General features: G+C 39.7%; 1 protein-coding gene across 1 annotated transcript in view; it reads left to right on the plus strand.

The window, feature by feature from the left end:
• The window catches only part of ADAM7 (ADAM metallopeptidase domain 7), a 77,610-nt gene that overhangs the window by 34,239 nt on the left and 27,816 nt on the right, over positions 1–15,555 (plus strand). The window contains exons 10-16 of the mRNA XM_005885926.1: positions 1,575–1,659; positions 3,104–3,234; positions 5,067–5,241; positions 7,279–7,368; positions 8,611–8,806; positions 9,191–9,293; positions 10,239–10,425. Coding sequence (XP_005885988.1) covers positions 1,575–1,659; positions 3,104–3,234; positions 5,067–5,241; positions 7,279–7,368; positions 8,611–8,806; positions 9,191–9,293; positions 10,239–10,425 — 967 coding nt within the window. The remainder of the gene's footprint in view (positions 1–1,574; positions 1,660–3,103; positions 3,235–5,066; positions 5,242–7,278; positions 7,369–8,610; positions 8,807–9,190; positions 9,294–10,238; positions 10,426–15,555) is intronic.

Below are 15,555 nucleotides of genomic sequence, written 5' to 3' on the forward strand. Positions count from 1 at the left end.
CCAGCCCCGATCGTGCACCGGTGGGGTCCCTCAGCCTGGCCTGACCCCTCTGGCAATCCAGGACCCATCAGGGGATGTCAGAGAGCCAGTTTCAGCCCTACGGCAGAATGACCAGTTGCTATGATGCACACTGACCACCAGGGGGAAGATGCTCAATGCAGGGGCTGCCCCCAGTGGTCAGTGCGCTCCCACAGCAGAAGCGCTGCTCAGCCAGAAGCCAGGTTCATGGCTGATGAGCACAGCACTGGTGGCAGGAGCCTCTCTTGCCTCCATGGCAGCACTAAGGATGTCCAACTGACAGCCTTCAGTCGGACATCTCCCAAGGGCTCCTGGATAGCGAGAGGGCGCAGGCTGTGCTGAGGGACCCTCCCCACCGAGTGCTCAAATTTCGTGCACTGGGCCTCTCGTACATATATAAGCACACACACACACACATATATTATACATACATATGTATATGTTATATATATTTTTTATTGATTTCAGCTAGGGGAAGGGAGGAGAGGGAGAGAGACATAGAAACATGAATGATGCTAGAGAATCATTGATTGGCTGCCTCCTGCACCACCTCTACTGGGGATTAAGCCTGCAACCCAAACATGTGCTTGACTGGGAATCACACAGTGACCTCCTGGTTCATGGGAGCTCAATCATTGAGCAATGCCAGCTGGAGAGTACATCTTCTTGGCTGAACACATTAAAGATTAAAAGAGGTCATCCAGCCTGACCACCTTTCTTGTGTGTAAATCCCTACTATACTCCAAGAGTGGCCTTCCAGCCCATGATAACTCTCTTTAGGTGTTCCAACTCTAAATGTTTTTCTTGAAAGATACCAGATTTAGATTTCTTTGATATACACATCTACATCTGTCTTTTCAGTTAATCTAGGGTTAGTTCTGTTTTCACATGACAACTCTTTTAAATCTTTGATCATAGCTATCAAATTCTCTATATTTTTTTATGGCTGATTCGACATTTTTAAAATTTTTCAAACACAACCAATTAATCATGGTGTTGAGTCCATTCACTATGTTGCATTTTTACCTCTGAACCTTTTTTAAAATATAGATTTTTATTGATTTCAGGGAGGAAGAGAAAGATAGAAACATCTATGATGAGAAAGAATCATTGATCGGTTGCCTCCTGCACACTCCACTGGGGATTGAGCCTGCACCCTGGGCATATGCCCTGACCAGGCATCAAACTGTGATGCTCAACCACTGAGCCACACTGGCCAGGCTCTAAACATTTTAATTTTTTTTTAAGTTATTTTATCCAGAGCTGGATACAGGGTAAACTGAAGTCAAGTAAAATGGGACTCTATCATTGTTATTTTTAAGAAAGTACTTTCATATGATTTCAACTAAATATTGCATTGACTTTTCAATGCATCTAATATGCCGCAGTTTTAAAATGAGCTTAATGTCAACTGAAGTCATCCTTAACTCCAGGAAAAAGAAAAGACACTTTCATGTGCAAAGGCGCTAGCATTGTGGGAGTTCACTGTGGTTCAATGCATGTATTAATTATACTACTATCTCATATTAAAGAGTGTATTTTCATTTTGTTTATAGTGGGAAGTGGCTTTATACCAATGCACAAGGAATTTCTTATCCAGGGGGTATGTGCCTGCCCTATTATTCCTGCAGTGTCGTCAAGGTGGGCTGTGTTTATTTATGTTATACTACTTAATAAAAAGTTTGAATTAAACTTCTGTAATATTCTGTGTCCTAGTGAAAGGGACCAAGTATGCATTCCTTAATATATCCCCACCAACATATGTCATGATCAAACTTCCATGTTGCTTTTATTAAATGAGAAAGGAAATGTTTTATAAAAAAAACTATAGATGAATAATAAAGGTAAAGCAGTGTTCATAGTTTAAGATAACATCATATAGAAATTAACATGCAAAGATTTAAAAAGTTATTTTGCATATTAAATAGAGTTGTGTACAGGACATGTAAAGTCCATTAAATTCGACTGATTTAGCAAGTGAGAATAATTGTTCTTGTGCTGAAAAGAAATTGCATAGGTCATATAAAATATCACATCAAGGCAGACTTGCAATTTCTTTTCCAAAAGCATAAGACCTTCACACTGCTGACTCTGATCCTTGTTTATCTGATCCTTTCCCAAGTCACTGAGCTTCTAGTAAGTACTGTCCAAGTAACAGTATTAAAGAAATATTTGAAAACATTAAGACTTGGATTACTTTTTTTAGTGCCTACCTAATGATTGCAATGCTCAGCCCAGTCTTGTTACGATGTTGAAATTAAAAGCTAGAACTTATTAAAATGAATTCATGAACTATTTATTGTATGATTCTTTGTATGATTATGTGTTTGCCCATGGAATCATGGAATTTTAATAACATAAATGTTGCATAAAGAGTCAACCTAATCATTAATAGGCAGTCACCACTTAAATTATGAAATTATAACCTAGAGCATATTTTAAACTTAAATGAGCAAGATGAAATTACCAAATTAGTGGTATTTTACTTTTACAGTAACCTGATATTCCATCCCCTTTGGAAATTCATATTTTTGAAAATAATATAAAGATTAAAATGTTAAATAGAACTACAAACAGGTAACAATCAATTTTGTGTTGGATTTTGCAGCACTGACTCTTCTGGTTTTCTTCAAGTAGAAACTCCATTCTCATGATTGCATAACAATTTTGTGCAATGTGAGACTGCACATTGAAAACATGAACCACACATATTTTTATTTTTACCCCCTTTGATTATCTGGTATATGGATGGTAGTAATGTTTATTTAATTGGGTAAAGCATTAGTTAATAATTTTTAGCTATTTGTAAGAATGTGTCTGTATAACTCCAACAATGACCATTATTATACCACAAAAAAGTATTTCAAAATGGTAGATTTAGAGCCACTCAAAACATCATTTGTCCAACCTCATTATAAAATTAAAGAAACTGAGGGGCAGAAGAGGGAGGTAAGTCCATGGCCTCTCAAATAAGTATCAGTTAACCAGAAGCTAGAAAACAGGTTTCAACCATTAGTTCAAAGCACTATTTCCTATAGCGTGCTGTCTTGTAGAAATGTCTAATGACATCTTCTTTTGGCATCAGGATCTTTTACCTGACCTTAATGTGATTGCAAGCCGAATGGCCCATCAGCTGGGGCATAACCTTGGGATGCAGCATGACGATTACCCATGTACCTGCACGCTGGGAACATGTGTGATGGATAAAGGTGGAAGGTAAGGCTCAAATGATATAGAGAACACATTAAAATATTTTGAGAGTGACTTTTGATTCAAATTCTACATTGTAGGGGTATATTGTGATTATATAGAATTTTTCCTAATATACTCCAGAAGATCTATTACAAAAGCAGTTACGGTAAGGTGCTTCCCTCAGGGAACTAAATCATACCCATTGGTAGTGTATCTCCTAGTGATATAATGAGAGAAATTCTAAAACTCCATCTGAGCACATTGCAAAAGTATATGACAATCAATTAGTCACTATACCCAGCTGCTCAGGAGAGGGACACACTCCACATGCCTTGGTTTATCATCATTACTGAAACGTCATTCTCCGCAAAGCCTTCATAGCTACCTGATCCAGTTTTTCAATCCTGTCCCCTCACAGATATACTCTAACAGTATGCACACCCTCACCCTTTGCTTTAATCCCCCCTTTAGTATTAACCACTTTCTAATATAGTCTATGTTTTACATATTTAGTTATTTTCCTCCTCCATTAGAATACACGTATCATGAGGTCAGGGTTTTTTTGTTTTGTTTTGTTTTTCTTTGTTCATTGTTATAGAACCACTGTCTAGAAAAGTCCCAGACACATACACGGCACTCCCTAGAGACAGAATGAGAGGATGTCCAGCTTGCTCCCAGCATTGAATTAGCTGTAGTCAGGCCCCAAGCCTTGCACATCTCTGAACTCTCTCACAGTAGGTGCACGTAGTGCATTGTATAAAGTAGAAAAAATATTACTTGATGGTAGCCAGTACTTCTATATATTGATTAAATGGAGGAAAATAGCTAAAGGACCCAAGCATAGTGACTAGCATAGAGGAAGAATTAATAACTGATATCTAATTTTATATGGTTATCCACATAATTAGTCATTTATTTTCAGGGCCCCACCATCCTAATCTAGTCATCTAATGTATTCAGGACTCTAAACATCCATCTCTATTTGATCTATGTGTCAATAAGGATGGAAAGGAGTCAAAACAAAAAGAAAATAGGAGGGAGATCAATTTCAGTTTTCTAAAACTATATCCCATTCCTAAGATGTGTTACATATTATTAAATGAATAGTTTGTTTCAACAAATATTTATAGACAACTACTCTGTTCCAGCCACTGTAGTAACTAGTGCCTTTCTTTTTCTATTTTTCATTTTTTTGTTAATCCTCACCTGAGGATATTTTCCCATTGATTTTTTAGAGAGAGTGGAAAGGAAGGGGAGAGATGGGAAGAAAGAAACATTGATATGAGAGAGACACACTGATTGGTTGCCTCCCCCATGCCCCCCGACCAGGGCCAGGGATCAAGCCTGCAACTGAGGTATGTGCCCTTGACAGGAATCAAACCTGGGACCCTTCAGTCCAAGGGCCAACACTCTATCCACTGAGCCAAGCAGGCTAGGGCAACAGGTGCTTTTCTTTAAAAAAAAAATTGAACATGATACAGTCTTTGCACTGAGAAGCCTGTGATCTTACATGGATGATAACCAAGTATATCGATTAGTTCAAGAAAAAATAAAAAGTGATATGGGAGCAGCAAGCAAGGACTATCAGCCTAAACCAAGGTTCATGAAGGATTTTCTGGTGCTGATAAAGTCAACGCATTTTCACCATAATAGCATTTGTTGGCTGTGTTTCAATAAGACATTTTATATAATGAAGAGCTCAGTCACTCTGCTGTAACAGAAAGGCAAGAGTAAGAAAAATAGACTCTTAGAGTTGACTATTTATATTTTTCTTTCTAAATTATTTATAAAATTTTCACAGTTATTCTACCAGTATGCAATGATATGACTAATCTTTACTTTTAACTTATCTCTAGCATTCCTGCACTAAAATTCAGTAAATGCAACAGAATACAGTATGAGAAATTCCTGAAAGATTATGAGCCAGCATGCATGTTTAATGTTCCATTTATTGATAACTCAAATGATTCTCCATCTTGTGGAAACAAGAACTTGGATGAGGGAGAAGAATGTGATTGTGGCCCTGCTCAGGTATTTGCAAATGATGCTGTTTTTTTTCTTTTTTTAAAATATATTCTTATTAATTTCAGAGAGGAAGGGAGAGGGAGAGAGAGATAGAAACATCAATGATGAAAGAGAATCATTGATCGGCTGCCTCCTGCATGCCCCCCATTGGGGATGGAGCCCACAATCTGGGCATGTGCCCTTGATTGGAATCAAACCCGGGACCGACTCTCTATCCACTGAGGCAAACTGGCCAGGGCACGTCTTTAAAGTACAAAGTTTGTGCTCGGCTAGAACCTAGGCAGGGATGTAGCCATTAATCAACCATGAAATTCCTTGTAAAACTTTAAAGACCGTGCTTCTTTTTTCTCATTTGGAAACAGGCTGTTGGTGCAGCCTTATCAAAGGCTTCCTACTGAGTAATAAATTGTGTATAATGATCTTGCTGGAGGTCCACTCCATCACAGTCACTGCTTTATATATTAACTAGAGGCCTGATGCACAAAATTTGTGCAAGAGTAGGCCTTCCTTCCCCAGGCTGCCGGCACCGGCTTCCCTCTGGCACCCGGGACCCGGGCTTCTCTCCAGCCCCAGCTTGGTCTGGAAGAATGTCCGGGATGACATCCAGAATGACGTCCAGTCTAATTAGCATATTACCCTTTTATTATTATAGATTGGCTCTTCTTGTAAGTAAGGCCCATTTGTGTCATTCTCTGGTCTCTCATGAACAGTAGGAATTCACTCTACAAAATCCTTCACAGTCAATCCTGTTTTACTCTGGAAATTATGAGGCTAGCTATAGCCTGGTGTGACAGCTCATGTTATTAAAAAAAACTGTCTTATAATTGAGCAGGAAACTTCTAACCTTTCATATATATATTGCAGTCTTAGTCTCTGAAACATTTAGAATAATCCTTTAAGGCAAATTTTAAAGTAACTCTTCATCAGCTTTTCTTCAACATAGAGTTATTTATTTCAAGAAATTGTATTAGACAATTTCTTCTCAAATTACCAAGTACAGATGCATCAGCTGGAGATGTTGATAAAATGTGTTTTTTTTATTCAATTGGTCTGGAGTGGGCTGAGATATTTCATTCCTACCAACTTGAAAGATTATACTGATGCTGCAGGTCCAAAGACCTCATTCTGAGTATGTGCATTGGAGACGTGACACAGCTCCAAAAAGTAAGAAACCCACACCTGAAACCTATATGATATGTTGACAGATGTCACCCCAATAAATTTAATTTTTTAAAAAAGTCTAGTAGGATGGCAATTAAGGGACTCCACAATCAGAGTGGGAACAAAGCATCAAGGTTACAAAACATCCATAGGTTACAAAACATCAAGTCTTCAAATGTCTTTCATGAAATGTACAGAGGCTTTAACTTTGAAATTGATGCCTTTGTCCATGCAGTTTCTTTGTAATGGTTCACAGTTTCACCCTCACATATGAAGTAACTCACATGACCAGATGCAGACAGTTCTGTTTGCAGTTTAAATTATGAGCAGATAGAGCCTATGTGTCCAACTTGCTGTTATTATTTAATTATGCATTAAAAAGTAAATGTCAGCCTGAAATACTTGGATTCTTAAGGAAAATGTGAAATCAGATCTTCAGAAGTTGTATTATCTCACATCAAACCTTTAGAATAGAGAAGCAGCAAGACCCTCCCGGAGAGCGGTCATCAGGAGAATGGGCGGTCATGAACTTTGGGATACTGAGCAACCAGGTGGGAAGGAGACAAAGTAAAAGTCCCCAACACCAATGGCAAGCAGTAGTCTTTATAACGGCTTGGCAAAAGTAGGTTTACAGTAGCAAGTATGCGAAACACAGAGTTCATTATTGTATTCTTATTTATTATTGTATTATTTCCCATATGAATAACTGTAAGCCTACTTCTGCCCCACCTTGTATAGCTGTCGTAGCTAAGGACCATGCATTTGTATTTAACTCTGAAACACAAGTGATGCTAAATTTCTCAGAAGCACAGCTGATTAACTCTTCAAACAGGAGCCAAACTGCAATCCAATTTCTGATTTTTAATTTTTGGTTATTGCCAGGAGTGCACTAATCCTTGCTGTGATGCCAACAAGTGTCTGTTGAAGCCAGGATTTACTTGTGCAGAAGGAGAATGCTGTGAATCTTGTCAAGTAAGATCCGTTGCTAGCTCCAGATTTCTCTGTCTGTAGTTGATTATGTGAACAAAGGACCAACGTGCTGTCTGACCACTAAAATCCTTTGCCACGAATCCCAGACTCGGGCTCGGCTTGCTTGTACACAACAGCACCTCTTCTGAGATGCTCTGACTTCTAAGTACTGGGCAGTGTTTTGGTCTGGGAAGTGGAGAAGTAGGTATGCATTGCTTGGTGTTTCAGAAATGGAGTTACATGGCTAACGTTACTCTTGCTTCTTTTTTTAAAATATATTTTATTGATTTTTTACAGAGAGGAAGGTGCCACGAATCCCAGACTCGGGCTCGGCTTGCTTGTACACAACAGCACCTCTTCTGAGATGCTCTGACTTCTAAGTACTGGGCAGTGTTTTGGTCTGGGAAGTGGAGAAGTGGGTATGCATTGCTTGGTGTTTCAGAAATGGAGTTATATGGCTAACATTACTCTTGCTTCTTTTAAATCATTACCAAACTATTCAACCTCAGGTTGGGGTAGGGGTGTGGATTGGCATCCCAACAAGAGTGAACAAATAGGGAAAAGGGTTATGCTGGAATTGGAGATAGGTTTCTAGGCAAGATGACCAGAAATCCCAATGGCTCTGTGCAAGCATTTATTGACACTTCTTTTACGCCACTAGATTGTGAAATCACAAGGGAAAGGGAAGCATGTCTTACTCATCTTGAAATAGTTTCGGAACTCAGCACAATTCAATGCAGATTGAATGGCTGAATGAGGGAATACATCCATGCAGTGCCCTCCAGTGAAGTCAGGGGATGGTTCTACTTCATGGGAGAAATCGGATTCTTGGGAATGGAGATTCCTCCTGATAGGCAGGGGCTTCCAGGTGTGTGTGTGTGTGTGTGTGTGTGTGTGTGTGTGTGTGTGTGGTGGTGGTTGGGGGAGGGGAGAAGTGCTGGAGCAAGGATTGAAGAAGACAAGATGAACAGAACATTTATTCATTTCTCAATTTATGTCCATCCCAACTCTGCCCAAAGCTGTCCTAATACCAAATCTCAAAAACACCATTTTGGCATTGCTTAAATGAATAAAAGCCAAAGCATTCACAAATGATGATAATTCTCAGTGGAATGGAAAAGGAAGGTATGATTCAGTCCTAAAAACTTTTTGAGATAAATTAAATGGGTCAATCTTCCTCCTATTTATTGAACCTTACCTATCCAGATTTGCCCAAGATTTAATCTGTTTGGTTTTCTTCAACAGATGAAAAAAGCAGGGTCCTTATGCAGACCAGCAAAAGATGAATGTGATTTTCCTGAAGCGTGTACGGGCCACTCCTCTGCGTGTCCGCAGGACCAATTCCAAGCCAATGGAACTCCTTGCAAGAATGCAAAAGGCTACTGCTTCCTGGGGAGATGTCCCACCCGGGACGACCAGTGCTCCGAATTGTTTGATCATGGTGAGAGACAGTTACTGTGGGTGACTGATAATGCTAATAGTCGTTATTTCTCTGTTATTGTTCAAAATAATGCCATGTGTGTAATTTTTTAAAGATATTTCCTAGCACCTCTTCACATATTACCTTTAATATTAATTGACATTGCCTCTAATATTAATTGACTATCTCAGTATGTAGATTAAGGTATGTTTATTACTTTTATATACCCATACTACATATCATCTGAGGGAATAGAATAATTTTTAAATTAGCTATTTATTCCATTCTGCTTCACCATTACATAATATTGAAATTTCATTTACATCAGAAAAAATAAAGTATTTTATAATGAACAATATTCATGCTTTCATTGTTTTACTTTTATTATATCATTTTGCATCCCAGAAGCAAAAGGAAGTCCTGATATCTGCTACATCATGAATAAAAAGGGAGATAAATTCGGATACTGCAAAAGCAAGAAAAGCAAATTAATTCCCTGTGAAGACAAGTAAGTGCCTTGTGAAGAAAAATGAGTGCCCTCCAAGAATGTTTTGCCAGATCAGAGCGGCTCTTGTTCTGTCAGCTGTTAACTTCTTTTTGCTGAGGTGACTGGGACGACGGAAGGGGAAAGGGAGAGAGCACGCATCCCTGACAGTGTCAGCTGGCATTTATGTACTGTATTCATTTGCTGAAGGTCACAGACTACAAGGAGGAAAGATAGGAAAGATGTTATGTTCTTCTGTGGGAAAGGGAGGAATAAAAAAGAGAAAGGAGCAAACAGGAGGAAGAAGAAAATAAGTAGAAAAGGTTAAAAGAGGAAGAGAGGAGGAAAGAGTGAAGCCATAACAAGAAAGGTAGAAGTTGAAGTTGGAAGAGAAATGGAAGAATTGGAAGTTAGATCTGATTTTTAAAAGCATGAGCTGAGTCCGTGTTTGTTGCTGATACTTGGCAGGGCTTTGCATGCCATGAAACAGGATTTGGCCTGAAAACAACAGTAGGTGAAAATGGGCAGTCATTGAACTTTCCTTACTTCCAATTACTTCCTAATCCTCAAAACGGAGATTATAATAATCACACCTCACGGGTTTATTATAGGAATCAACTAATGCACTCTATGCAAGGGAGAATAAGAAAGAAATCCTAGCATCCTGATTCAAGTTATGCTAATTCAAATTACTAATAAACATATTCTTCTGTAAGCTTAAACTAATATAGATTTGTGAGGACCACAAAGATATCAGAAAGAAATATGAGCAATTTATAGCTTTGCCTATTCATCTCAGTTCCCTGGGTCAGGACTGGACTGCACCCCAGTCTACCCCGCTCCTGGCTCTTCCGCAGTCCGCTGGCCAGCCCGGGCCTAGAAAACAGTGGCCAGGCCACTTCAGGGCAAACCTAGTCTCCGAAGTTCTGTTCTGGTCCCAGGACTGAGAATGCTGTCCCTTTTCTCCAGAGACATCAAATGTGGAAAGATATACTGCACCGGAGGACAGCACTCATCTTTCCTTGGAGAAGAAAAGATCTATCATATGAAGGTTCCAAAGAAGAATGTCACCACTGACTGCAAAACCTTTTATTTATACCACAATCCTAGAGACGTGGGCCTGGTTGCTCCTGGAACAAAATGCGGAGATGGAATGGTAAGGTGAAAACTCTTTGTTTGATTAAACTTTCTTGGCTCAGTCACTGTAAAACATCTTTGGATCCTAGGATTGGGTCCAGAGGGCATATATAAGAGAAAGCAGAAAAAAAAAATTGGTAATTTTTGTATTGAGCAGCGTAGCAATGACATTTTCACAAATATTCATTTTATTTCAGCTTTAGTATATGAAATGATATGTAAATATTATAAATGTGCTTAATTAGTATCTTAGAGAAGACATTGAATAAAATTATAGATATAATTTTTAAATTAATTTGGCTATGAAGCAATCATACAGTTTTCATTTATTTTATTCATTGGGCCATATTTACTGGGCACATACAGTGACTATGCTGGACACAGAGGATGCAAAGATGAGCGTACTTGAGAATTTCATAGGTTAAATGAAATATATCATTACAACCCAACACAAGGGCTTTCATAGCGGTGTGACCAATGTACATTTGAGTCCAAGGGACCCACTTCACTTATAGAACATGGAATGACATCTTACAATGAGTGACATTTCAGCTTTGACTTGAACAACATTTTTCAACACACAGAAAATGAGCAAAGACTTTTTATGAATAGATACCTACATAATGTATACGGCATGTTCAGGTAACTGATAATTTCAGTGTGGCTGCAGCTTTGGATGAACTGGAATAAAATTAAATTGAACAGGTAGAATGAGGCCAGATTAGAAAGGGCTTATTATTGCAAGATAAAACTTAAGAATGCATACTAACAACAACAGCCAACTCATCCAGGTTTATAAATACAAGCATATATGGAAAGCATATAAAACTTTATTTTTTTAAATCAGCTCTTTTGAAATTGAGTACTTTCTGTGGTATGGCTTCCCTTCTCTATGCGAAAATCCACAAAGATTATAGTATCCTTCATGTAGTGTAATAGAGAACTGAATTAGAAAACAAAAATTCAGAATATAAAAAAAGATTAGAGTTAAAAAAAACTTAATAAAGACCAACATTTCAAGCCCAAATATTTAACTATACAGTTTCCCATTAAAATGACTAAATAAATATCAAAATGATAAGGTATCTATATTTGTAAAAATTGAGTTGTGTGTACTAACCACAAGCTAGAAAGTTCAGGGATTTTCAACAAGGTAAAGTGTGAGGCATTAGGTTGAAAAAAATTAGCAAACAATGTTTTATTCACTTCAGGTCAGGAAAATCAGCCAGACGTACAAAGCAGAAGTATGACATCCCCTTCCTAGAACCCCATTAAGAGCGACAGGAATTGAACAGAGTGGTTGATAGGGGAGCACTTGCTAAGGAACCCGTCTTGATCTCATAAGTACATTGTGATCATGTCCTTATTCTTATAAGAGAAGCTTTAGTCCAGAAGTGCACCGTCACAACGGTGCCAGTTCTGGAACCAATTCCTAATGAGAGAATCCTTGTGTGGCAAATGCCAGTCTATGGAGGTATCACAAAGACACTAGGTACAGGATGTTTCATTTTATTTTTACAATAAGATACTATTTTTAGACATATGGAATTTAAAATGCATAAATAAATTCTAGTTTCTCTTAGTAGTTATTTTTTCTGGGTACATTTCTTTTTACATTGTAACCATAACTAAAAAATATTTCCCTACCTTATTTTAAAATTTATCTTTATTGTTGAAAGTATTATAGATGTCCCCCTTTTTTATCATTGACCCCCTCCACCCCACACCTACCCTTTCCAGGCCTTTTAATTTGATGTAGGATAAGAGAGCAACAGTATCCCAAGGCCCCTGGGTGCCCTTTTTCCTTAGTTATACTACAGAACTTAGGACATAGATAATATAATAAAACCCTAATATGCAAATCAACTGAACAGCGGAATGACTGGTGTAATGACTGGTCACTATGATGCACACTGACCACCAGGGGGTATATGCTCAATGCAGGAGCTCCTGCGTTGAGTGCCCCCTGAGAGGGAGGTGACCAGCGGCAGCGATCAGGGGGCAGGGCTGGCTGGCCAGTGCCACCGCTGGTCGCCTCCCACAAACCAGCAGTGGGACATCCCCCGAGGGTACAGGCCAGGCTGAGGGACCCCCCCACCCCCAACCCCCAGAGAAGAATTTCATGCACCAAGCCTGTAGTAGATAATGGAAAGGAAAGGAAAAGAACGGAAAGGAAAGGAAAGGAAAGGAAAGGAAAGGAAAGGAAAGGAAAGGAAAGGAAAGGAAAGGAAAGGAAAGGAAAGGAAAGGAAAGGAAAGGAAAGGAAAGGAAAGGAAAGGAAAGGAAAGGAAAGGAAAGGAAAGGAAGAGAAGAGAAGAGAAGAGAAGAGAAGAGAAGAGAAGAGAAGAACAGAGTGGAGAGGGAAGAAGAGAGGAGAGAGGGAAGAAAAGGGGATTAGTCTGTACTCTGACACAAAGGAATTGCTGTAAAACTCTGTGTAGTTTTTTCTTTATTAAACATACAAAAGTGGACAAATTAAAATAACTTTCTCACTATTTCTCTCTAGTTGAGACTTAACTCCATGGGTTGTAAGGCAATGTTCCCCAGTGTTCAATCATGTATAGTCATGTATTGCGCAACAACGTTTTGGTCAACAATGGACTGTATATACAATGGTGGTCCCATGAGATTATAATAGAACTGAATTTTCTGTAAGAAATAGAAAGACAGATGTTCAGAAGATGTTTTTTCTCTGATGGGAGAAATATCTGCAGGGTGTGGCAATAGATTGCCTCTCACTGACAGCACCTCAATTTTGAGGGCAGAGATCACATCCCAGCCTGTCACCACTGACTTCCTTTGGCACAGAGGAGCTTGTTCCCCCAGCACTGCACACTTAGAGGGTACTACAGCCCTCTGGGTAGCTTGATTGTTTTCAGAGCACACTGCTCTAAATTCTCTGTGGAGGACCTAAGACCCTGTATAAGGACACAGGTCCACAGGCAGTAACTTACAGTAATAATTATTTTTTTCTTTAAATGTGATTTTTTTCCATTTTTAAATTTTTTATTTTATTTTCTATTAGTTTCAGGTGTACAGCATGGTGGCTAGATAATCATATATACTTTGCAAAGTGTGCCTCGATATTTCCAGTACTCAACTGGCACTATATATAGTTATTACAATATTATTGCCTACTAGAGGCCTGGTGCACGAATTTGTGCATGGGTGGGGTCCCTAGGCCTGGCCAGAAATCAGGGCTGATTGTGGCCATCTCGCCTTGTCTGGGTCTGGGGTGCAGGTGAACCAGATTCAGGGCTGTCAGGGCTCCAGCAACAAGCTAACCAGCAGCCGATTCTGCAAAGAATTTGGCTCCCTCTTTCCTCCTGTCTGAGTCCGGGGTGCGGGTGAACTGGATTCAGGGCTGTTAGGGTCCCAGCAGCAAGGTCTGAGTCAGTGCGCATCATTGCTACCAGCTGGTCATTCGGTCGTTCTGGTCATTCCAGTTGTTTGGTCATAACGGTCACTTAGTCTTTTATATATATAGATATTCTCTATCCTGTACTTTACAGCCTCATGACAGAGTGCTGTAACTACCAATCTGCACTTCTCAATCCCTTCCCCTTTTAACAACTATTAAGTGCCATTGTCATTTTAGTAAAAACTTTCTGTGATAGCCTGTCCCTGTACTATGGAAATATTTTCAGGTTGTAATGACAGAAAGTATAGATAAGTTTTACGGTATGCATTAATTTAATGACAAACAGAGGCCTTTGTGACAGGTAGGGTCAATACAACAACAAAAAAATTTCCAAAGTCAAAATATTGGGTCCTCAGTTCTACACCCTCTCTATGTTAAACACCTTCTTTTCTTACAAATATTACAAAGTTCAAAAATCTGACCACTGCTCCAACATCCAATAGACAAAACTGTATTGCCATGCCTATCCTTTATGTTCCTTTGTCTCTTCATCTCAGTTTCTTATTCCTACTTATCCATTTCCTCAGGTCACCTTTCACTCCCTCCTGCCAGTCACTATTATGGTGATCTATGCTTTTCCCAGTCAGTTTCTCCTCAGTCTTTCCCACCAATCCAGCCCACTTCCCTGTTCATGGAGCAGCACTGACCATTTCACTGTTCTCTTTCTAACACTGTTGGAAGGAAGCAGAAGGGATTGTGAGACTGTTTCTAAGGTCTACAGTAGTGTACGGTAATGTCCTAGGCCTTCACCTTCACTCACCACTCACTCACTGGCCAGAACACCTTCCAGTCCTGAAAGCTCCATTCATGGTAAGTGCCCTCTTCAGGTTTATCATATTTTATCTTTTATATAATACTTTTCTACCTTTTCTGTGTTTAGATACACAAATAGTTAGCATTGTGTCATAATTGTCTACAGTATGCTGTATAGGCTTGTAGCCTAAGAGCAACAGGCTATATCATGCAGCCTAGCTGTATAGTAGGCTATACCATCTAGGTTTGTATAAATGCACTCTATGATATTTGCACAATGACGCAATCACCTAATGACACATTTGTCAGTACATATATCTATCATTAAGTGACATATGACTGTATATTAAAAATCTGTTCCATAAGAATAAGCAAAGAGGACAAACAACAACAGGCATAAAATAATTGAACAGTGGAGACCAGTCTGAAGAATCAGAGATTACAGTCCCCTAAGAAACATATATATACTAGAGGTCCAGTGCACAAAAATTTGTGCACTTGGGTGGGTCCCTCAGTCTGGCCTGTGCCCTCTCGCAGTCTGGGACCCCTCGGGGGATGTCCACCTGCTGGTTTAGGCCCACTACCCGGGGGATTGGGCCTAAGCTGGCAGTCAGACATCCCTCTGGCAGCCCGGGAGCCCTCGGGGGATGTCCAATTGCCAGCAGGGAGCAGGCCTAAGCTGCAGTTGGACATCCTTAGCAGTGCTGAGGAGACAGGAGAGGCTCCCGCCATCATCGCTGTGCTGGCAGCCATCAGCCTGGCTTGTGGCTGAGCAGAGCTCCCCCTGTGGGAGTGCACTGACCACCAGGGGGCAGCTCCTGCATTGAGCATCTGCCCCCTGGTGGTCAGTGTGTGTCATAGTGACCAGTCATTCCCAGTCGTTCTGCTGTTAGGGTCAATTTGCATATTACCCTTTTATTATATAGGAGTGCCTGGCCAGCCTGGGTGAGGGGCTGATGGCTGTTTGCAGGCTGG

This window comes from Myotis brandtii, unplaced genomic scaffold (genome assembly GCF_000412655.1).
Source record: "Myotis brandtii unplaced genomic scaffold, ASM41265v1 scaffold94, whole genome shotgun sequence".
NCBI classification, from domain to species: Eukaryota; Metazoa; Chordata; class Mammalia; order Chiroptera; family Vespertilionidae; genus Myotis; species Myotis brandtii.